The 25062-nt window shown below is 38.0% G+C and overlaps 1 protein-coding gene across 1 annotated transcript; it reads right to left on the bottom strand.

Moving 5' to 3' along the window:
* Window positions 1-29: 29 nt before the first annotated feature.
* Window positions 30-23308, bottom strand: LOC145774656 (uncharacterized). The gene is made up of 15 exons (XM_082585952.1): window positions 22482-23308; window positions 19581-19714; window positions 18496-18680; window positions 17931-18065; window positions 16969-17083; window positions 10492-10641; window positions 6617-6728; window positions 6167-6307; window positions 5421-5508; window positions 4656-4816; window positions 3850-4097; window positions 2324-2456; window positions 2024-2197; window positions 1589-1728; window positions 30-1126 (listed from the first exon to the last, which is right to left on the bottom strand). The coding sequence occupies exons 1-15, from the start codon at window positions 23020-23022 to the stop codon at window positions 974-976; spliced, it is 2610 nt and encodes an 869-aa protein (XP_082442078.1). The 5' UTR covers window positions 23023-23308; the 3' UTR covers window positions 30-973.
* Between the last annotated feature and the right edge of the window lie 1754 nt (window positions 23309-25062).

Genomic DNA, 25062 nt, shown 5'->3' with positions numbered 1-25062 from the left:
TCTGACATCCATAAGTTCACTCCGACTCATGCCAACATCGACTTTGTTACATTGAAATAAACAAAACAGTTCCTGAAACGTTATGAATGACAAACAGTTGTTCTCGAAAAGTCAGAAAATTTGTCATGAATTCAATAATGGCGCCGTTTTCAAATTGACACGTATGATAGCAAACTTAACAGAGTCAAACCGCATCGGCTGGCATGCAGTTAATATGATGCTGTCGGCTGCACGCAAAGATTCTAGAGTAACAGGGACAAGTTTGATGAGTTAATTCACGAAGTAGAAAATCCATTGCTACAAAATAATTCCTCAAATAGACATTTTTCTACAAGTCAATCGATTTCATAATAAATAGCAAAGGTGTCAATGAGAACCTGTAGTACAGTACACAAAGTCGCATTTGTGGTGAGACAGCTAGCCCGAAATAGCAGGGATAATGGGATATGGTGTGGAGGGTCAGTAAAATCGAAATGCTGGTTTCAATATTGATACAGCATACAATAACGGAAAAGCAATGCTACTTTGGTCTTGCATCAGCACCCCAGCTAACCAACCAACAACCCAAACATAACAAAACGGTTAATCACAAGAGGTAAATTTATCAAAAGCAAAAAAAAACAAGTTGAAATATCAGATCGGCCCTATATTTTTAACACGTATTTTGTCGTCTACGTTAACAAAGCTTTTATTTTCATACGAAAGAGCAATCTGTAAGAATCGAGTTTCACAAAAATTCAAAATTAGTTGATAGCCTTATCTTAGTAACACAGATGTTTGCATTGTTCAGGACAGACCTTCGAGCGAGCAAAAAACTCTTAGAAAACATGTTATTTGTGGAAAGAATCAACGTGTTGTAAAGTAAAAAAACACATCAACAAACCACTCATTGATGTTTACGAGTAGAATAGACTCGTCTGCTCAGTGCCGTGCACAAATGCGGACATCGGGGGAAAAACTGACTTCTGTTACTTCAGTTGTTTTGGTTTGAAGTGTCATTGACCACGCCCCCTTGCGTCTGGCTCTCCTGATTGGTCCATTCGTGGGTGTTTTCTTCCACAGTTTCAATCGATGAGAGAAATTGACGTCCAGAGAATCCCCCAACAGCAAATATGCTTCCATTCAACTGGAGGATTAAACCGTTACATAATCAAGATAAAATGTATTTATTTGATATACTGTATAACTGACAACTTCATCTACTTCCTAAGCAAATTACTGAAATAACATTACACTAAACAATTTTAAAACCCTTCTTTTCGTGATAGGGTTTTACAAGAGGCTACAAAAAGGAAAAATGTCAAAGATTAAAATAATACGTTTTAGAAAACCGACTTAATGGAGTTTTTTTCCTTCACCAACACCTGAGGATACGTTTATATCTGAAGTACGAAGCAGTTATCGAAGAATTGACGTACAGTCGTACAGGTCACCAAAAGGCAAACAACAAAGGCTTATACGTCACGGCCAATTATGAGAGCAGTGACATCACAAAAAACGCAGTCAAATAAAACACTAATGTACGAACTGGCGACCCAGACAGCAAATCATAGAAATTGTAATCAGTCGTTACAGACTGGAAACTTACCGATACTGCGCCCACGTTATTACGGGGCACGCTTAAGGGAAAGCTGGTCAATGTCCAAACGTCTCCTTCACTGGGACAGTAGCGCTCCACTGATGACAAGAAAGCCTGCCCATCGAAGCCACCCACGCAAAAAAGGGCATCTGAAGGGGGATGTAAATAGTTACAATAAGTTATTACAATTTTCAAATAAAATATTGTGCTACAGATATGTTTACTTTAATTCGAATAAGGATGACTTTTTGTCAAACAAGATGTGTAGAATTATTCAAGCATAAATGTTAAGCAGCTTCCGGCAAGGCAATGCTTGAGTTACAGGAAATGTTGTGCGAGTGCTAAAGTCGAGGAAAGCATAATTTATTGACCAAACTATGAATTCAGATCACATTTGAAGCGAAATAATCGAAAATTTCGCATTGAATATACTTATTTACTTACCATTGTGCTCTGTCAAACCAAGTCCTCTTCTGTGGACATTGAGGGTCGCTACGTTCGACCATTGGTCGGTTTCAGGATCGAATTTTTCAACTGATCCCAAACACTGCCACCCGTCGCTACCGGCCACCGCATACAGGCACTCCCCAAGGGCCGCTACCCCCAAAGAGCTTCGACCTAGCAGAAAAACGAAATGTGTCAGATTGAAAATCATTGTTTCGATACTTCGATAAATTGACTCGACGTCCATAAATGTTAAATCAACAAAAAAGATTAAAATCTGAGGCTTAATTGAATTTGTACCTGTGTGCAAAGCCGCCATGCCGCTCCACTCCTCCGTGACAGGGTCATATATCTGACAAGCTTTAATCCCGGCTACTCCGCTGCTCTGCTGGACTCCCCCGACACAATATAGCTTGTCCTTCAACACTGCCACCTAAAACGCAAGAACTACGTCAAAATTGAGCAATTTAACACCCTTTTTCAAGTCAAATTCAACCTTTTCGAAGATATCAGACCAACCAGCAAATTAGTCGTTTTTACAACGATTCAACGTCTGCAAAAAACGGCTGATTTGCTGAATGGGTGATACTTCGGGAGCGTCGTTTTTGTGGTCCTGCCATGCCCTTTTTGGCAAGACAGCATCTAGGCATGAACCGGATTCAACTCGGCGAGCTAGCTCATAATCGCGACTCATGGAAACAGGTAACCGATGTTGACTGCAATCTGCTGCAAGCGCAGATGGCGAGTGGTGGTGACGCTTGCCTTAATTGCAGCACTGTATTTACAGTGAGCTACAGCGATTGAAATTGCTAAGCACTCGGCCGAAGAGTCACCGGGGAAGACAAAGGCAGTTCGGAAGCTCACGTTATGAGTCAGCAAACACATGAAAGAATAGGAAGTAGGCTTGTTTAGGCTCTTGTGCAGCCTTTGTGCATCTTTGTTAAAGCATAGCAACTGCTTCTATACAAGCCACCTTTGTAAAATAATTTAGTGTTGATGCAAGTGCCAATTTGATATTTTTAATGTAAAATCGTATTTTGTATCTTTTTTAATCGTTAATCCTTCTGTACCTGCAATGACCTGACAACCCTACTGATATGTGTAAATAAACACTCAGTAGAGTTTACAATCCCAATGAAACAGATCAATATATATCAAATACAGTTATTATTCACTAAAAACCTCAACAGGCAGTTAGCCTATTACCCTTATTCGGATTATCAGACGCTTGTGCAAATGGATCAAGATATGTTGTAAGAATTGAATAGCACTTTACGTGATCGGAAGGTTTTTTTTTTAAGTCGGGAGTTCAGAGTAAGAAAGTACATCAAGTAAAAAAATACAACTCTTGTAAGCATGTTGTAAGCTATTTTCAATCAAGTACCACAGCTGAGCGACTCTCTATCACAATCCCCAGTAATAAAGTGAAGGTTATTTTCAGAAAACGGCAACATTACCAGATCACGTTCCAAACTATTTCGTTTAAATCAAACGCAAAAAAACGTGATTGATTGGAATTTTGTGCAAGGCAAGATTTAATCCAAAATTAGTAAAACACAAGATCAGTCTGCACTAATGAGTTCGGCCAGGGGGGTCACCATTAGTTAAGAAATCTTGTAGGTCGTTGCTTGGGCAGAAAAGCCAAATAATCTACGAGAGCAAAAAACTCTCTGCAGGCGTTGAATCAATGTAAATATGACGGATTCTGCTGCCTGGGTTGCTCTAAAGTCTAAAGGCAACTACTCATTACGATGGTTTGGTAATATTTACCAATTTTAAGCAGTCTCGGTTCAATTTACTTCATTTTAATTTACTGCACAGCGTACCCCAGATTCAGAGCAGCGAAACAAGAGTGACTGCACGTGGGTCCAGGTGTCGTTTTCAGGGTCGTACCGCTCAACCAATAAGAGATCGTTTGTCCCAGTTGATCCACCAATGGCGTAGAGCTTGCCATTCAAAACAGCCACCGAGAAGCGAGCTCTTCGCTCACTCATGCGTGACAGCATTGTCCACCGATTGGAGGCCGGGTCAAAACTCTCAACTGTGTCCAAGCACTCTTTCTGGTTGAATCCGCCTAGCAATGTGGTAAGTTACGTAAATTTGTCATTCAGGAATGAAAATACAGCGTATAATTTGTGCAAGTCTTTTGTTGACAGATTTTAAGGTAACTTGCAAACTGACAAATAGAGATATAAATAGAAAAGAAAATTGCACTTTAAAACTGAATAAGGAAATGACGCACGGATGTTAAAATAATTGTTTCAGGATGGCATCATTTTAATAACAACGTAAATATGAATTCAATTGTCTCTGGCAGCCCTATCAACCCGGTTAGAAAATTAATCCTTTTTTTGTCTGCTTTGTAAAGCGCTGAGAAGCAACGCATTCTGCGATGGATACAGCGCTATATAAAAACTAACATTACTATTATATTATTATTAAGAGTTGATTGTGGCACAGAATTTACAAATCGTGAGAAGGTCGTTCATTGTTCTATATACGATAACCTATTGAAGAAAGTCAGACAAAACATACTTCGCGGCTTCGAGCAACAAAGCACATTTTTTCACATTTATTCAACGTCTAAAGAAAATCAAATACAATCGATGCAAAAATGGCCGAAAAACTGTACCGGCGACAATGATCTTTCCCTCGATCTGAGCGACTCCTGCTGCGCAACGAGACAGTGTCATTGGAGCCAACTGTGTTCCTGATCCGACGGAAGAGGATGATGAATCAGATGAAGAGCCCAACACGAAGGAATGATGATTGTGGTAGCCGTTCATCTCGTGACTGTCGAAAAAAATAAAACATTGCGACATAGGACATCAGCGATAAACAAGATATGCTGCAATTGCTAATTTATTTAAGCTAAAATGCAATGTGAATAAGTCTAAAGTTTGACTTCCAAACTGAATAAAGTACGTAAGGGGTTGTAGCAGCATCTTCGTTTCATTGTTACTTCAGGTGGCCAACATGCAATCAGGCTTGGACGTGAATTGCAGATACACTATTTTGCGGTTTAGGTTATCCGCGCCTTTCAATGATTAGCGCGTCGTCAGCAGCATAAGGCGAGATTCTCAGCCTGCTTGGCAACAGCTGAAGCTTCTGCCTTCTCGGCAAGCTTGACCAGATGTTCATCAGTTCTCATTTCACGGAAAAAAATTAGATTGTTGCCACAACAATAGCGGTCGCGCTGTCGGTAATTCCAAAAAGTGCGAGTCGTTATTAAATAAGCCAGCCAGCAAAGTGTTACTCCTGTTTCACATCGATTTAACGTCCGCAGAAGTTGAATCAATGTAAAGAGAGTGATTTGCCGGCTTGGAATATGGATTTCGATGTTATGCCGACGTTAAATCAACGTAAAATTTCTGGATTTTGATAAATGCGGTCTCACCTGTCTCCATTGCTTGAGGTATGGGATGGTAACCGAATCGAGAGAGTGCAGAGAGTATCCCCCAGACAGCAAAGGGATATCATGTGATCTAAATGTGGTTTAACCCAGTCAGGCAAATCAGTCATTTTACATTGATTCAACTGCAGACGTTGAATCAATGTAAAAAGCGATTAATTTTCTGACAGGAAAATGTTTTCCTGTTTAGTTTTCACTTAAGCAACGCAACTATATGTTGGAAAACTGCATAAAATTTACTGTTTAACTTGAAAAAGTTAAATCGAAAAAATATATTGATTTCTCTCTGAAGTGAAAGAATTATTTGACAGGAGTTAAGCCATATCATATTCCAATAAGAACGTCTCAGTTACATGCCGATTGCCTTGTAAAGCAAATAAATTATTTATTCTTTCTTGAGCAAGTTCGGTCATATTGAGTTAGGTATTGATATCATGATACAGTAATCAGTGCGTTTTCATATAGATATGTACTCAGTAGTTCGAAGCCTCCGCAAGTTAGTAAAATTTGCAAAAAAAAAACTGAAAAACTGTTGAGCTGTCCAAGGATAAATACTAAATAGTCTCCTAGAGACCTAGGTTATCAATAAGGTTCATAGCCGTAACAACATGACACATGAAGAAAAGCCAGAAAAATTGATGATTGTGTGTCAAAGTATAGATCGAATTAAGTCCAAGCATGGCTCCAAGCTACAACCCATTAAGATGATTACTGAGGTATTTGTGCCGTACCTGTGCCGGAAACTTGTGTAGAGGCGACCACCTTCCACTCGCCTTTGAGATTGCACGAAATGTGACTCGTCGCATCGCTCGAGTCACTCGACTTTATCGAGTCCATTGACGAGGAACGAGTCAAACGTCGGCCGCGAATGCCTGTCACAACAGTCATCAAGTCAGGTTCTCTGTGCAATGTGCATAGTTTCATTTCTACACAATGCACGCTCCAAGATGGCGACGATGGATATGTAGAAACACAGCAAGTTTGCACTTACCAAAAACCAATTCAAATCACTACTGAATCACTATAACAAACAAAAAGATTAAAAAGAAAGAAAACATACTTAGTGTTGATTTTGATTATCGAAAAAAAAGGCCATTTTCTCTAGATATTGCAATAAAAGGAAGTTAAAATCAGTTTTACGTCACTTTAACGCTGCTTGGCACGTTTTCAGCTTCATATACCTTCTATAGATTTCCTTTTGTCTCCTTCCCAGGAGAGACGACGCTGTTCGGAGCGTGTGGTCGCCATTGATGGAGCGGCATTGTTGAACTCCTCCAGCGATATCTTTTGAACCTAAAAGTTGAAATAATTCATGAGAATAAGTTGAAGTACAACTGCAATACTAAGCAAGTATTGCCGAAAGAAAGAAACTGCGGCTACCTTGTAATTACTTAGCAAGTATGCTGGATTGTTGGGCTGTTGGCATGTTTTTCGTCGCTTTGATGTTTTCAGACTTTGAAACAATGTAGCTAGCAGTCATCGGATGTAATCAAATTAAGCAGCGCCTTTTTAATCCGATCATTAAATTCCCGAAGAACTGAAGCCCAAGTCATTTTGACTTGATGAAAGAAGCAAATTATATATCTTACATTGATGTGGTAGCTTGCCGCAAATAAACTTAGAAGAGTTAATGCAGCAAAATTAACAAACTACATCATCTCAGTCAATCAAACACCGCTTTTTTAAATTACCAAGATATTACTGCACTCACGCAATCAAGCTTTTGGATGCGTCAGAACTCAACTTATTGCGGTTAGGCCTGCAAATCCTTTGGCGCAGTGTGCTGTGTTTTCTCTCGCGCAGTCTGTATTTTTGTGTTATGCCAAAGGAGTACTCAACTGGTAAATGGGGATAAATGAGTACTGCTTGATCAATGCCTAAATTTTGAGTGAAAGATAACGATGGGGGTACATTCATCTTCAGTAGGTGACCGAGAGTGAAAAAGTGGAGAACTTCAATTATGCCAAAGCTAAACGTTGTAGGTAACGATGTAGGCCGCAGCAATAAATAAAAATGATCTCATTGCGATACTTGGTAATGACAAGAGTCAACAAGAGTACATCACATCATGCGTCATAGGTTTCGTTTTACTAGTGCTACTTGCACTGTGTTGTTTCCTTACAGAAAGAAAGACTTCCGCGGCGTTATGGACTCAATAGTTTTGCGTTGGCGGCCCACCATACGTCATGCCTCTTGTCTTTACAAAATATAATGACTGGGAAACTTTCGAAACAAAACGAGCATAGTTTGACATCACCAATTAGTTCAAAGCCCTGTTGTCATAGGTCGACTAGATGCCATTTACATCTTTTTCATAGGATAAGTTTTACTTGTAGTTACATATAGCCAATCATTTGTCCTATAAGTAATTTTTCGCCCAAGCATTGCGCAACCTTTATTGCTAACCTCGTTTCTAGAAAATTCGACACTCGCTGCTTTTCTGGAAACTTATCTGACGTTAACCAAATTGTGCGCTCAACGTCGTAAACGTGTTTACATAATGAGTCTTTATTACATTCTTAATAGATCCTTAATGGAAATCAATATATGTTTACATAATGCAAAGTTTGGCCAGAAGAATTAGCTTTTATGACGTAACATGACAGCAGTTTTCTGGTCAAGTCAAGCTGGTTAGGAATGGCCGTGTGTTTTTCATTAAACAGTGAGTAGTTGTTATGAGTAGTAGTTGTGTATTTGTTGTGAAGTCGTCGAAGACATAAACTATTGTTTATAGAGTTTAATGTGATAATTGTGTGTGGGAAAAAGCGAGAACAGTGATAACTTGCTCAAGCTATATGATTTTAAAAACAGTATTACGTTTCAGTTGATGTTTTCCGCAATATCGAGCGTAGAAAAAAAAACCTAAAAATACGGTAAGAACAATTTATGATAAAACGTAAGCCTGATTTATCTCAACATAGGATTTGTTTTAATTGTTTATGCGCAAAAAATAGAACAAGTTCCAGTGTTCAGCAAGACACTTGTCTAAGTTTTTACAAGAAATCAGTCGCCAAATTTTTGCGGCGTGCACAACGACTTTCTGGTCAGGTATCGTTTTTTTTATTAGATTGAATTAATCTCTGCAAACATCAAATCAATGTAAAAAGAACCAATTTGCTGGCACAGTATTGGAGTATAATTAGTGTATTCAGCAGTTCTTGCGGTGACGTTATATTGACGTTATTATCATTCTCAAGAGAATTGAAACACCACTGTAGATTAAACGTCGCCCCAGACAGCAAAATTCGTCACTTTTGCATTGATTCAACGTCTGCAGACATTGAATCAATGCAAAAATGACAGATTTTGCCTTCTGGGGCGTTTCGATTGAGAAATTATTCTTAGAGATTGTGTTTGGAAAAAGTGTTTAAATTAATCTCCTAAATACCGCACAGTGCTCCCACTAACGAATAACAAGTTATGAGGGACAATTGTCCGTGCCAAGGAATGTAATATTTCCAGTTGCAGTGAAATATTAGCCTTGCAGCTGGCCTGGGTTTGTTGCCAATTTCACGTCACGAAATCCGCTGCTTTTTCTGTATGCTTGAAGTCTGCGCCACGTGGCAAAAAAGGCAAAGTCAAAAAGAAACGCATTTTGTAGAGTTTTTGAAAAGAAAGTAATCCGGTTTTGGAGAATAGTTGAGCACAACGTGTCCTTATTACGAATAAGTTAAGTAAGAATCACGTGACAAGCCGGCATTATTCCCAGCCAACACGTGACACCGTTTTCTATATTGGGAATGTTAATCAACAGCACATAAAACATGAGGAGCGAAAGTTAAGCTAAAGGTCTTACAAACTTTATGTTAAAACTGGGACATTTTTACTCAGTCATTAATTAATCGGCGTCACAAATACGAGCTATGGCCAATGGAAACACATTAATTTAGTTTTTTGTATGTTGCGCAATGGAAGTTTCATAGGATTTTGTTAAGTACAACCAGAACCAGACTATTTCATTGCTTGGCATTTGGCAAATATTCAACATTTGGTAATCAATACACAAAAAAACACTGCATTCTACCAGCAACGTTTACGTTTTTCAAACTAGCACTTTTTAATGGGTGTATAAAGTTATTAATCCTACAATTACATGTAAATGAAAGAACTTGCAGACGTTTTTAGGTGTTAAATCTAAGAAAAAACAAATGTTTTTTTCACCAGTTTGTACGTACTCTCAAAACTGTGAGCCTCACAGAACTCTTCTCAGTGTGATGGAAGAATTGGGCTTATGTCGTTCACAATAACATTTTGAGCGGAAGAGCGTTTGCAAGGAAGTTACATCAAACGGATGGAAAATACAACAACGTTTTAGAAATCAAGAGGTGAATTATAATTTACACTAAACAATCGTGTTGCCACACCCAGAATTAAACTTATACCGGTAACGGTGACACGGGCACATATATCGCACATCTCACACTCTCACAGCCATAACATGGCCGCATGTTATCAGAACAGAGCCGTCTGCGTATCTTGCAGCATTGCAATAAGCAATTCAATAGGATGCAGGGGGAAGATCGACATTCAATATTTACATACCTTATTGATCAAAGGGTTTGGAACAAAGTACCCATAGGCTAGACAGAGGTGTTGGGGCTTGAACAGTGAACACGTTCAAATATTTCTTTTTTTTTTAATGTTCTGTTGCGTTAAAAGATACAAAAATCTTAAATTAAGACTCGGTCGATGTCGATTGAAACATACGCAGACATACAATCTTGTTCCCTGCACAGTTGCATCTTCAAATAAGCACAAAAAAGTGCCTTGAAAGGATAATTAATGACACGTGAAAGTGGGCATGAAAATTGCCTTTCTGTCTGCTTCATTTAAATCTCTGACCACTCCAGAGCACGCGCTATGCTCAGGAAAACACTTAAAATAGCACGCCAATACAACAGGAGCAGCCCTTGGCTGCTTTCTGTTCCTTGTTATGTTACATCTATAACCCCAGTTAAGTTGTAGTTGTTACAACGGGGACAAAATAAAATATGCGGGGTGGAAAGCACGAACCAATGTAAAAACAGACTGATTTGCTGGGTGGAACAGAACTCACTTGCTCGGTCAAATCCTCCAAGTAGCCTCCCCCACGCTGGTAGACTTGCTCGTATGCCCAGCCCATGGCTGTGGAACTGAGCACACCGTCTTTCGCGCTGATTGACAGCATGCTGAGCACGTTAGCATGGGAAGATGTAAATATCTCCATCTGTGAATTGAAAATACGAACACGTAGAACCATGACGACACAAAGTCTTGTTATACAAGGACTCGTGCTGCAAAAGGAAAAAAAATAGAGGACATGACAATAAGAAAGCGAACTTCACAAGCGTACATCGTGCCCAAACGCACGATTATCTTTTATTATTTTGTCAGTTAAACGGGTATGTTTAAGCTTTGAATTACCATAATGAGGCTTCGAAGTGATCACGTACTCCATTGATAGTTCCAGCTAAATATATTGACATAATAATGCAAACACAAGTCTAGGCGAACTGACTCTTAGTGTAACCAGAAGAGATTGCGCAATCCGGCAGACACAAATGTGGTTTCAACATGGCGTCGCAACTGTGGGCTCTCGAGGATGCCACCTCGAGATTCGAGAAGTTGCATTATGTTTAGTGTTTACATTACAGCCAGCAAAGCCTTCTTTCTCGTCTGCAAACCTCTAATCAAAGTAAAAAAGGACAATTATTGCTAGTCGGAGTATAATCGGATTTCTACTATCAATCCCACAATGGTGACGCGAGCTGGGCACCATAGATGTATGGCGCTGTCATGCACATTATCGTCGCTTACCAATTTGTGAGAAGCTTGAACATTCAATGATTAATTTTTTTACACTTTGCTGAAACTTAATTGACTAAAGCTGTTTAAAAAAATTCAGCAGCCTAATTCAGCAACAATATGATAATGTCGTACATCCTTCCTTCAAAGGTGAAAACTGCATGACAAAGCAACCAGATGGAGCACTGTCACTTTGTTGAAGTACGGCAAACTTATTAAAAACTGACACAGACTTCTATCGGCTTTTCTAAGTATAATCTCACATTGTTGACATTGAATCAGTGCAAAAGATATTACCAGGTCTGCGTTGAATGGGATCATACTGGTGATAGAATATGGGCCAGGGCTGTCCGAGGGGAAAATCAGTATATTTTTACATCATCATCAGCCGGTCATGCCACTGCTGGCAGATGGCCTCCACATATGTTTCCACACCATTCTGTCTTTTGCTGTTCTCATCCAGGTGATGCCAATCTTTTCTTCTATGTCATCTCGCCATCTTCTTTTTGGTCTCCCTCTAGTTCTTCTTGTATATCTTGGTGTCCATTCTGTGGTTATCTTGACCTATGTGTTGTCTTTCATTCTTGCTACATATCCCGCCCATTGCCACTTTAGGTTTGTTGCTGTTTCTATGACATATTTGATACAAGTTTTGTTTCTGATGACTTCATTTTTAATCTTGTCTTTTCTATTTATGTTCAATATTATTCTTTCCATGTTCCTTTGTGCTGCTGCCAGTTTTCTTGTTTGTTGTTTTGTGAGTGACCATGTTTCTGCTCCGTATGTTAATGTTGGCAATATTACTGTGTCCATGATTTTTCGTTTTAAGCTAATTGGAATATTGGAATATTCTTGCTCTTTAAAAAAGTGTTATATTGACCAAGTCTTCTCCAGCTTGATGTTATCCTTTGGGTGATCTCAGTTTCCATGTCGTTTCCTGTTATCATTTTCCCTAGATATTTGTATTGATCAACCTCCTCTATCTTTTCTCCATCTATCAAAATACCCGTCCTTTGTTGTTTTCCTGCTATCTCGTTACACATTATTTTTGTCTTTTTCTAGTTCATCTTCATTCCATCTCGTTTCCCTTCTCGATTCAGTTCCTCAAGCAATTGTTGCAGAGTACATTCTGACTGCAAAAAGGATGATGTCATCTGCAAATCTGAGATTGGTCATCAGTTGTCCATTAATGACAAGTCCAGTCTCAGATTTCAGCCTCTTGAATATCTCTTCAACTGCAGCTGTAAACATAACAGTTGAAAGAGTGTCACCTTGGCGTACCCCTTTCTGAATCTTTATTTTATCACTTAATTGCTCGGTTCTGATTTGTGCAGTGACATTTGTGTATGTATTTTTGATAATGTTTACTATTTTATCTGATATACCATGAATTTGAATTGCATTAAAAACAGAGGAGTGCTTGATGGAACCAAATGCCTTCTCATAATCAACAAATGCCATAAATAAGGGTAGTTGGTATTCATTCATCTTCTCTAAGATCTGCCCAACTACATGCAGGTGATCAATGCAAGAGAATCCTTGTCTGTAAGCTGCTTGTTCAAGGGGTTGGTTTTCATTTAGACTGCTGCTTATTCTGTTCTTGATGATTTTCATAAATAGTTTGTAAATATGAGAAAGTAGGCTAATGGGGCGATAGTTTGCAAGGTCTTTCTTGTTTCCTTTTTTAAAAAGAGTAATTATAGCATTCTTCCATTGTTCTGGCACTTTTTCGGTTTCGATCACGTTGTTAAATAGGTCACAAAACTTTTCGAGTAGAATATCCCCTCCTGCTTTTACCATCTCTATTACTATGTGGTCTTCTCCGGGTGCTTTTCCATTTTTCATCCGTTTGACTGCCTTTTCAACTTCGCTTTTAAGAATTGGAGGAATTTGTTCGACTGGATTTTTAATGACAATGTTTTGTGTTTGATCATTATATATATAATATTTGATAGAAATCAGCACATCTTTCAATTATCTTTTCTCTGTTTGATGTTTCTGAGCCATCTTCATTCTTCAGTGCCGGAATCAATGCTCTGTTTCCATCTTTTTCAGTGTTGCATTTTTTCAATCCCTTGCGTGTCTCAATTGCATTTTTTATCTGTAGGGTGTTGAATTTTCTTAGATCTTGTCTAATACTTTTTCGTATGTTCTTGCATAACTCTCGATATTCACTATTGCCTTTAGACGTTTCTCTCATCATTTCTCTGCGTTCCTTCAGCATCTTTTTAGTCTCTGGTTTGAGTTTATCTTCTCTTTGGCTCTTGACTATTCCGCCAACTTTCTTTGCGCTTTTTTGAATAATATTGTTCAATTGTTTTGTCGCACATTTTTACATCACTTTACGTTAAATCAATGCAAAAAAGGACTGATTCGTGGGCTGGCTGCACACAGCACCAGTATTGAGACCCTTGCAGGCACTAAACTACTTAAGTCAAGTCTATTCGTTAAAATTGAAAAATGCAACAAAAAAAGATTTCATTTTGTGAAATACAAAACTGCAAAGTGTACGTTTATTAATCCAGTGTTTTTCAACCACTGTGCCTCGGCACACTAGTGTGCCGTGTGAGATCGTCAGGTGTGCCGTGTGAAATTATCGAATTTCACCTAATTAGTCTAAAAAAAATTTTGAAAACAAATTAATTATTGTCTGCAAATAATATACCATTGTCGAAACATCTGAAAACTCTCAAGGAGAAGATGTCATTTTATTTCTCTTCAGCCTCTACTGATAGCCTTGACTGGGTTAGGGACCCATACAGCTCAGCAGTTTTGGAAAGAACATGACTTTGCAGGAACAGGAGGAACTAACTGAACTGAGACAAAATCGTGGTCTGAAGCTAAGCTTTGCTGATCTACCTTTAGACAATTTTTGGTTGACTGCTGCAAAGGAGTTCCCCGATCTGGCAAACAAAGCTATTGTGACAATGCTCCCATTTTCCACGGGATATCTGTGTGAGGTGAGCTTCTCGAGCCTGACTGCCATCAAAACTAAAAATAGAGAGCGACTGAAAGCTGTTGATAAAGAGCTTCGTGTGTGTCTTTCTTCAATTCCTGCCAAGATATCAGCTTTTTATTTATCTAAACAGGCACAAGTGTCACACTGAGTGAGTAAAATACACTGCGATTGACATTTTGTGCATGTAACTCTTCATATTTCTCAGTGCAGAACAGTGAAATCTTTCCCAAATTTAACATGGTCGGAAATCAAAATCACAACAGCTTCGCGTTTGTCTTCTGCAATTTCTGCCCGACTATCAACTTTGTGATCATCCAAACAGGCCCAGATATTGCACTGACAAAAACTAAAAGTAAATGAATTGTTGTTGTGTTGTTTATTTTATTGTATCATTATAAAATTTCGTTTAATATTCCGTCAGATTATTTCAATGCATAAAGTGTTCCGTGGCTCAAAAAAGATTGAAAAACATTGTATTAATCTATTTTAAGCCAACCCCGTATTACTTCTAAATGTAGACACTGCATGATGACGCACAATCAGTCAATCAATTGCACTGACGTTACAACAGCAATACAACAAACCAGAGTATTTAAATTGATTGTTAATTTCAGTTGCATGTAATTCATGTAACACAGCCTTATGCGTAATCTAACGGCCAGATATAGCTTTGGCTTTACTAGGCATTGGGGCAAACACCTGCTTCACACAGGGTTTGAGATAGAACTCGACCACAACGTAGAGCAGCGGTTCTTAACCGGTGTCCCCTTTAGACCTCAGTCATCAAATAATAAGCCATGCCATTGCAGCAGGCCCTCAGTCAATATAATAAGCCGGTGGAAGTGCAATCGCTCTTGACTTCTACTGATTGTAATACGATTTGGGTAGAGACTAGAGAGGTTACTTTTTTAAACCATAAACGGACATAACTAAGCAACAACACAACAAGATCACTGTGTTTTTTGTTTTTATAATGTTAAATGTAAAGTTGTTGCTTAGTTGTGTCCGTTTATCCTAATTGTGACTGTAGATTTTAGTGTGCCACGGCCATAGCACAAAAAAGGTTAAAAACGGTGTAGAGGGCTCCTACAAAAAAATCGTTCCAACACATACGCGCCGACTTCCGGGGGGGCCGGGGAGCGGCGCCCCCAGTAAATTTATGGTTGAGGGGCAACAAAAATGGTGATTACAAGTGGTGTTTTAAAGATAAAACACTTCGCGAAAGAGATTTAGATAATTTAAACGGACTTAAAGAATGCTGAAAGCAAGAAAAGCCTACGTTGCTCTTGCCGGCAAAACAGCAGCTGATCGCATGGCTTTCTCATACGGTATTACGGTATGGAAATTTCAAAGTAGATGGTAGAGTAACTTACGCTGTTGGAATAGTCACGTAACTATTCACGGCAATATTCAGTAAACCAGCTAAATTAGACGCGCTATTTTCAACGGTGTCCGACGTTTTCTTCGTAAACAGTTCTTCGTAAAGCAATTCTTCGTAAGCAATTTTTCGTAAAACAATTCTTCGTAAAGTTAATTCTTTGTAAAACAATTCTTCCCAAAGCATTGTGCATGCAATGGAGATTTGATGTATACGAAGAAATGCTTTACGAAAAATTCTTTTACGGATTTCATTTCACCATCAACTGTTTACGAAGAATTGTTTACGAAGAATTCGCCTATAACCATTTTCAACGAGGTCTTCCCCGCTGTGAGACAATTATGATTCAACAGAACGCATTGTTTCTTCGCAATGTGTGAGAATTAACTCGAAAACTGATAAAAGAAAAGGTGTTTAATGGTCTTGGTCGCAGATATTGCATGCATTAACGACGTCTTTTACCGCTATTATCACCCAGCCAACCTGACATCATTGTTTGATGCGGCCGCTAAGGTTTGACATCGACTTTAACGATCATGAAATGTTACGTAATAATAAGAACGATTATATCCTACACGCAAAAATAAAAAAATGATGTCTTAAAACAGCTCTTTCTGTTTTGTCTCGTGAGGTTTGCATATTGCTCAACAAGTGCATAAAGTTTAGAATTGACAAGAAATCATTGAATTTGAAAATTAAGTTTGAATCACTGCAAATAAACGTATTCAAAACTTTTACTTAGGCCGACGCGATTTCACACTCCGTAATCTACGTTGACAATGATTTTTAGTGCGTTCATTTTGAAAACTGCCGAGCTGGAGACAACAGCATGTTCCGTGTTAGTTGAACTTGCCTTTTTGAGGTGAAAATCACTTGCGAACATCTCGACCTTTACTCGAGTATATAGTATATAATAAAAGACTACAAAAACTTTCGATAAAAAAACAGAAGAGAAAACACTTCGCCGTTGTCAACGCTTTGAAAGTAAGTAATTAGCGAAACGAGGTTAATAAAACTGATAGCGGGTTTTCACTCTGCTTGAGATCATGATTTTTTGCGTTTTATTTCGATAACTTTACTGTCTTGATCGTTGTTATTCACTCGCACGAAAAGGAAACGAATCGTCTTGTTTTCCAACTGTTCCAATTATGAGCTAACAATATCAAAATTTTTACGACTAGTCGTACTGCATGCGTAAAACTAATCGTTTCAAACAGCGGTTCTAATAAATTCGGTTTGCGACCTATTTGTCAATATAAACAAGACACTAAGCTTAATCAAAGACTATTTTAATTGAGTAAAATAGCGTTACGGTTATGACGTCATCACCTTTCTCGCCCCCCAAGGTTTTTTGAAAAGTCGGCGCCTATGTTCCAACACTTCAGCTCTTACTAACACAAAACAAATCGTACTTTGATTCTAGGAAGAGACAGGAACTCGCAAGTGGTAGCAACAAGGTCAAAGTTTTCTTCAATGTAGCCGTCCATGTAGTCCTTGAGCTCGTGATCGCCGTAGTTCTGTGCAAGTCTACGAAGAAATATTATTATTATTATCAAATGCCGTGAAATGCATAAGATCAGGAAAATGAAATGTAGGTAAATTTTTCGTGTCTTTGCTTGATGCCAAACTACATCCTCGTGCGTTTGTTGAACAGGTCTTGTATCAGATGTTAAATGCTCAGTACGTCCAGAGTAAATGGTGCAGACGTGGGAAAATAAACAGGAACACACGAAATGTTTAAGCACTGCTTTTTTACGAAGTGTGAAAGTAAACAGTCGTTAGTGATGAGGGGCGTTAGTGTTTTAACATTCGAGCGGTTGATAAATCCTTTAAGGTTTTGCAAGTCAGATAGTGTTTGAAAGTGTTCTTAAATTTTTTCGCTCAATGCACGTTAGAAACCAATTTCATCTATGATGCATGTGGAAACCAGCCCAGAATTTTGTGTCTCGTTAAATTATAATTACAATACTACAGCTTGAAAACGTAAATTTATCTGTTTGCTTTGTGAAATTGAGCTCAAACTCAAAATTTTATTTTGGGAACTTGAAAGAGAAAATGTAAAAACTGAACATAACACACAAAATGACTTGGTAAAACATTCCATTTCTCACTCAGTTTGAAAAGCAGAGTTACGAGAGATATAAAAAAAAAGATATGCTTGTGTGTATATATATATGCAAATTTTGTTAGTACATGTCCACGATATAGAGAATATTGTGGCTTCAAGCATCTACCCTTTGGTACTGAAGCAAAACCGGATGCCTTGCTCAAAAAATAGAAAAGAGAATGCTGCACTACTGCTTGCGCTAAAAATATAATACCATACCGGTACATACAATATCTATATATTAAAAGCGTCGAAGATCAGCATTACCTTCTCATTTGAATGCATTGATCGGGATCTGCGTTCGCGATGACGTATCGACGACAGAGGGGAGTCACGCGCTCAACACCAAGCTGCAAGGCGGCACGGTAGACAGGGATGAGGAGATTTGGTGGCACTGACAGTCTACACGTGCAACAATGAAGAGTTAAACGAATACTAAGGATAATTTGTTCTGTTAGACCACTAATACCACCGAAAAAATAACTTGAAAATTATTTACGTGAAAAAAAATACACTCTCTTTTACATAACAAGTTCCATTTTTACCAAATTACGGAAAGAAACAAAGACAACCAGTGTGAAAATCGCATTAAAAACAGTATAAGTATTATATATACAGTTATACACTATACAGTAGTTCTGCTTATTAAGTTTACAGTTAATAGGCCCACCTGCTTATTAAGCCCACATTGGCCCGGCCCTCGCTTAATAAGCATTAAGCAGGGACTACTGTATTAGAAATTTCACGGAAGGCAGCACATTATTGAAGCTTATACTTTGTATAAAGCAATATCTTGAAAAACACCATCTTCAAGTATGCACCAATGTCTTACTTGGAGGTATACATGTAGTCTATCAAGATTTCAACAGCACCCGCTAAGAGGCCAGATCTGGCAACATCAATAGGTATAGTAGCTAAATGTCCAGACTCCTGTTCACCGCGCGACAATTCATCAAAGATAGCCCTGGACCCAGCGCCAACAATAACTCTGTGACAATAGAGCTCATGGCCACCGACCTGCCAATAAGTGGATTCAGTAAGGACAACAAATCATAATTTGGGGGCGCAAGTGAATCAATGGCTGTTTAGTGTTCAATCTTCGCCAACTGCATATCTATAGTAAAACTAATCCACTGTTGTTCAACAACAAACCAGCGACGTCAAGCTGTGATTTTACAACGTTATCATAGAGAAAAATTCTGTTTTCACAAAGCTAAAAAACTAAGTCACTTCTCTAGCAGTAGTTACAACATTTATTGATAGATGAGAAAAGTAATTCGGCAAAAACATTGAAGTTCCTTGATGCTTCATGCACCATATCAATGCACATTTTCAGAACAAATAAGATATAAAACAAGTTTTTTATAACTATGAAGGCAACACAAAATATTTGGAAAAGTTGATGCAAAGTATTTTGATTATATATATATATTGCTATTACCTTGCACTGATGAAGTGCATTGCGCATAAACAAAAGCGCACAAAATGTAATTGAAGACAACTTGTATGTTTCTGCTTTTACTTTCTCTTTCATTAAATGAACATTTCAACTTTTGCTAGAGAAGCAAAATTGTTACCTTTGCAGGATAAAATCCAGTACATTTTGATAAAACAGAATACTAAGTAGCTTGCTTTCTATATTACAGCAATAGATGAACATGACATATGATTGAAGTAAAAAATGTATCAAAAATACAAAATAAACAAAGTCAAATATACCCAGCTTGTGATAAAAAATTTTCACATATGAATTTTCAAATGCATTGTTTTTACTATCTTATTAAAATAAAAACAATTGCTGTAATTGTGAGGGTGCAGAGCTAGTGTTGATTATTGAAGTAATTTTTGCATGACGAATATAAAATTTAAACAATACAATGATTTTACGATAAAAACATTATATATCATGATAATTACCAGCAAAACAAGATCGCAGAACTGCTTGCTTTTGCGAAACACATTTAACCGATGCACAGTATCAGCTTGGTACTGATTATCAAACCATTCCAACGTTGTGTTGGGATGCAACTTTGCATGAACAGGTTTGTTTTCTGAAATGTAAAAAAAGTAATGTAAACAGTTTTTATGTCATATAACCTGAAGGTATTACACAATTAAAATGCATTACTTTATATTTAAAGGGTCAGAACAACAAGTAATTATGACAATCAATAACCTATATCTGACCAACCAGTAATTATGACAATCAACAACCTATATAATATATTCATTTGCAAACTACCGGTACCGGTACATACATTTTGCCGACAAAGCCAAATATCATAATCGTAGTATAAATATATATGATTATTTCATACTACTGTATATCATAGTAGATTATAGTATTTCATACTACAGAATACAGATACAAAGGTACCCATATTACAAATATATGAATGCTTAACCCTTTCGCTGCTATAGGTATGTCTAGTCCCTGTGCTAAGCCCTTTTTTAGGAAAAAATATGCATTTTCAAATGAATGTACAAAAAGTACTACAAGAGCTTTTTTGAAATTTTTTTTTGTGTATTAGATTTAAAAAAAGGTTGGACTAATAAAAACAGGCAAAATTTTAGAGTTTTGCGCAGTTAGATTGTCACGTGACGTCACGGCAGCCATTTTGGATTTTTTCATTTTTGTGAAATTTGTGAAGAAAACGTTTTTTTTGTAATGAAATGTAGTTAGAAAGTCTTTTTGCTTACTAAATATGGATAAAGATACACAAAACGAACAAAATCAATTACTGAATAACATTTAAAAAATGAAACTGGTAAAAAAAGTAATAAATTAAAAAAAAAAAAAAATTAGAAAAAAATATGCATTTCATAATGAATGTGAAAAAAATAAGCTCCTCTTAGAGCTTTTTGAAAATTTCTTTTATGTTTTAGATTTAAAAATAGGTTGAACTAATAAAAAAAAGGAAAATTTTAAAATTTTACGCAGATAGATTGTCACGTGACTTCGTGGCAGCCATTTTAGATGCTTCAATTTTTAGAAAATCTGTAAAAAAAAGTTTTTTCTAGTAAAATGTTGTTGGAATGTCTTGTTGTTTACTGAAAATGGATAAAAATACACAAAACGGACAAAAAAAACCATAGAATACCATGTAAAAAATAAAAGATACATTGAAAAATAGTTATAGTTTGTAGGCTACATAGTGATTGTAGTCTTCTATCACATAGGCTAATGCTTTTCAATAAATGTTTTTGCTTTCTTTCACAGTACAAACTTCAGGCTGTTGAGTTTGGTGAGAGCATAATTTGGACATTTACTCGTAGGCTTTAGGCTACGTCTAATGAATCTCTGTTTTTTCATCAGGTGCAGCCAGGCCCGGATTTAGGGAGGGGGCAGAGGGTGCAGGTGCCCCGGGCCCCCCTTTCGAAGGGACCCCCGACGTAGAAAAAATGTACTTTTGTGTTATTATTTTTTTCGGCCTTTGAAGTTTCTGCAAAAAGCTGTGCAGTGCTGGATTACTGCTACTGTAGGCTACACGTAGAGGTGGTTTTTCGAGCCGACGGAGCTAAAACAATTTTTGCACGGGGGCCCCCCGGTCTAAAAGTGCCCCCGGCCCCCCATCAGCTAAATCCGGCCCTGGGTGCAGCTACAGAATAATCCAATTTTATGTGGTAAACCCTAAAACAATCTTTATCTGCCTGCAGGCCTGGCTGGCTTGGACAGTCAGGGCAAACTTGGGCGGACCATCAATGCGGCTACTTGGGCTGCCCATAACTAGAGTTCTTAATGGAAGTCAAGCGCCACCAGACTCTATTCGTTCAGCCCCGACGCCGACACACGCCCCGTCGGCCTAAGGCTACCAAGACAGGCATGGGTGCGCCTCAACCGTCTTCATACGGCGTCGGGCTTTTCCGCTCAACCATGCACCAACGGGGAATGGCCTTTCTCCTCCTGTGACTGTGGTGCCGAGGAACAGACCGAAAACCACATCATCAATGACTGTTCCATCTTCAAGCCATCTAATGGAGTGGAAGGTCTGCATGTCATGGATGATGAAACCAAAGACTGGCTGCTCTCTAGTAGCCTTCCAGTGTAGTCCGGGAACATCGTAAATCTGGGGTGGTAAAAGGATAGACCCTCGGCCCCAGAGGCTCACACGACGACGACAGCCATCCTCTTCATCATAATCAGGAGACACATCCATGGATCTATCGTCAAGATGTAAATCATAAAAATCATTCAAATCACATTCCCCATCACTCCCCGGGCTGTCATAGTCAACATGCGGAAACGAAACTTCTCTATCAGCAATATCAAAATTGTCCTGGCTGTCTGTGCCAGCAAAAATCTGACCTACAACTTCCTCCGTATTGAACCGACTACCTCGCACATTGCTCCCCGACATTTTAAAGTTTGACGTTTTTAAACAGCTACAAATAACTTCTAGTGCATAGAAACAAGCCAAGCTGGCGCGTGCAAGTCAATAAATAGCTTTAACAAGGTTTTAACTGACTACCCGGTATTACCGGGTACACGCATTTCACCGACATGTTGCTATACCCGGTAACACCGGGTACACGCACTAAAAGGGTTAAAGCGAGTTTGTCCTGGATGGAAAAGAACACTACGGTATGCCTAATATTGTAACCAAGCTTATGTTACAAGTTTAACACTACACACAACCGCAACAATCACTTTCACAACAAAGTGAAATGAAAAGTTGCATTGGGAATTGGGATCATATTCACTCTCCGTCTACACTCTACAGACATTGAATCAACGTAAAAATGATAAATCTTGCTGTCTGGGTCTGTTATAGTGTCTATTTCTTGACACCCTTTCAATACATTTTCAGTTATACTAACCGTTCAGAGGTTGTTTGGACAATTCATCATCTTCTTCGTCACTAACATCAGATTCTCCATTGCCGGCTTTTCTATAAAACTCTCCATTAAAGGATTCTTTTTTTAGAACTTCCGAGCAAACTGTACTGACATTTTCAAAAGCTATCTCTTCAGCGGTTTCTTCAACACTGTGCACATCATTTTCCGAAGTGTCATCTGCTTTCAAGTCAGTAGACTCATCCTCTGAGCTTTTTGAAATATCGTTACTGGTAATATCTTGGTGGTGACCAGATTCTGAAAATTTCTTTTTGTTCATTGAATCACCATGGCTCAAGTCAGAATTGTCATTAGTTTTAAGTTCAGTAGGATAGAAGTCCCCATTTGTTGAGATGTCATTGCAATTATACTCTTTATTATCAAAAATAAGCATGCTTGGGTCACTTTTTGTATTGAGAAACAACAGTTCCATCTTGGAAGCTGAAGCATCACTCACAAAGCAAGCATCTTCTCGAACAAGACTGGATGCCACACTATTCTGCAAATCATCCTTGATGGAATCCATTTTTAAGTAAAGATGTGTACACAGAATAGAATGACTCACAGAAAACAACTTTGTCCTTCGTCTATAAATCTTTATCACAGCAGATTTTTTTGGCGGTAACCACAGTACCTTGTTGTACACTGTACAGATACACTTAAAGTTAGCTTGCTCAAAGGCTAACGCACACAATCAAGAGTTTGTAATGACATGGCTAAGAATTCTTTATACATTTTACAATGATGAAATCGTGGTCAGATGCAAGACAAAATTTTTACAAAATTAAAACAATACAATCAGCTATATGGTGTCACCTAAAAATGTAAGAAAAATTGGAATAAAGTCAAAACGGTATGAATACAGAGCTCTCAGTGACAATATTATTTTTATACAGTAGGGTATATGTCATATCAAAGCAGATTACCTTACACTAGAGCAGCAATATCACAAGCAAATGTTTAAATGTACCATAGCTTATTAAAATCTAAAGCATAAATCAGTATAAGCCTAGGCCTATATTCTATTTAAATAAACTGAAGATGCTAGCCTATTGTAATTATATAACCAATTTGTTAATAAATTATGCTGAGAGATTAGATTGAGCAAATTATGCCAACATTTGATGATTGAAATTAGGCAGTGGCTATTTGACCGGCTCCGGTCTTTGAATCTGAAACACTATTTGACCAGTCATGACGTCACTACATGGGCACTTTTTTCTTTTTCTCTTTCAAAGCAAAAGACGAGAAGAGTGCCTATATAAGTTCTAAATTCGACAATTATGTTCAACTGATTTGGTGGCGCGTAGGATACATCTCGGGCTGGTGTTCCAGAGGGAATGAGTTCGATACTACGCAAAAGCGTTTTTTTTTTTAATTTTTTAACTAAATTTTGACCCGAATTGACTCAATTGTTAGGCTGCTGCATTTTTGTGGTCAATTTTTAATTTGAGTAGCCTACAGCCCAATTTTTATGTCTTTATAACTATGAGTAATAAAATTAGAGTTTTTTAATTTTGGAACACTAGCCTGAGACGTATCCTACGCGCTACCGAATCAGTCAAACATAATTGTCGAATTTAGAACTTATACAGGCACTCTTTTCGTCTTTTGCTTTGAAAGAGAAAAAGAAAAAAGTGTCTACATAGTGACGTCATGACCAGTCAATTAGTGTTTCAGATTCAAAGACCGGAGCCAGTCAAATAGCCACTGCCTTGAAATTAGCAGTAGCCTATATTGACATCATAAGCCTGTCCACTTTTAATGGAAAGACAAAGAAGCCAATCTTTCTGTCCACCTTCACAAATGTTATAAAATGCCTTGACAAGACACAGCAGAATGTTGATTGCGCTCTCTTAGGTGTTAAATCAATAAGCTTTTTACCAGCCTGTAAGTACTTCCGACATTCAAGTACTTTCATGCCGTAGGCCTAAAAGAAACCAGATATTTTAGGAATCTTTACCTCTAGACTCTATATTTAATACAATAACTGGTTCAAATAAAAACAACTCAAAACTGTGGCGTGATGATAACTAAGAGCATCACAGTCGTGAGTTTTCTTTAAAAATATACGGAACAAAAGGCATAATCTCAAACACAACGTTGATGAACATCACAGTCTTCAACATCACAGTCGTGAATTTGCTTTAAAAATACACAGAACAAAAAACATACCGGTAATCTCAAACAAAACACAACAGCACAAAAAAAACAGCCAAGAGTATTCCAACTCTTGGCTGTTTTTTCTGTGCTGTGGCTCCAGAAACAAACTTTATTAACAATTTTAAAAAACATCCCGCCTCACAATCAATGAGAAATTCCTTCCAGCGGTTTCGACCTCAGCTTCTTGACGTCGCGTCTCGTAGTAGCTTAGTACCACGCTCAAGTCAAGACAGAAACAACTCAGTTTTAAATATAACCCTCGTCAATGGACTCAACCCAATCCAAATATTTGCGGTAAATATTTATGCGCCAGTAACTTGCCGCGCAAAATGTGATCGTGCGTGACGGCACGTTCACGACTCCACTCTCTTTGCTGCCTCAAGTAATCGGGAAAGTTCAAGCA

Source organism: Aplidium turbinatum, chromosome 7 (genome assembly GCF_918807975.1).
Source record: "Aplidium turbinatum chromosome 7, kaAplTurb1.1, whole genome shotgun sequence".
Classification (NCBI taxonomy): domain Eukaryota; kingdom Metazoa; phylum Chordata; class Ascidiacea; order Aplousobranchia; family Polyclinidae; genus Aplidium; species Aplidium turbinatum.
Note: the sequence above shows the minus strand (reverse complement) of the source record. Positions and strands in the feature narration are given on the sequence as shown.

Coding starts and splice junctions, on each gene's coding strand:
- LOC145774656 (XM_082585952.1), bottom strand. CDS start 23,022: ATGGATTCCATCAAGGATGATTTGCAGAATAGTGTGGCATCCAGTCTT. Junction 18,681..19,580: donor TCTGCGATCTTGTTTTGCTG/GTAATTATCATG, acceptor ACTTATTGGCAG/GTCGGTGGCCATGAGCTCTA. Junction 10,642..16,968: donor TGTCTCTTCCTAGAATCAAA/GTACGATTTGTT, acceptor TTCAATTCACAG/ATGGAGATATTTACATCTTC.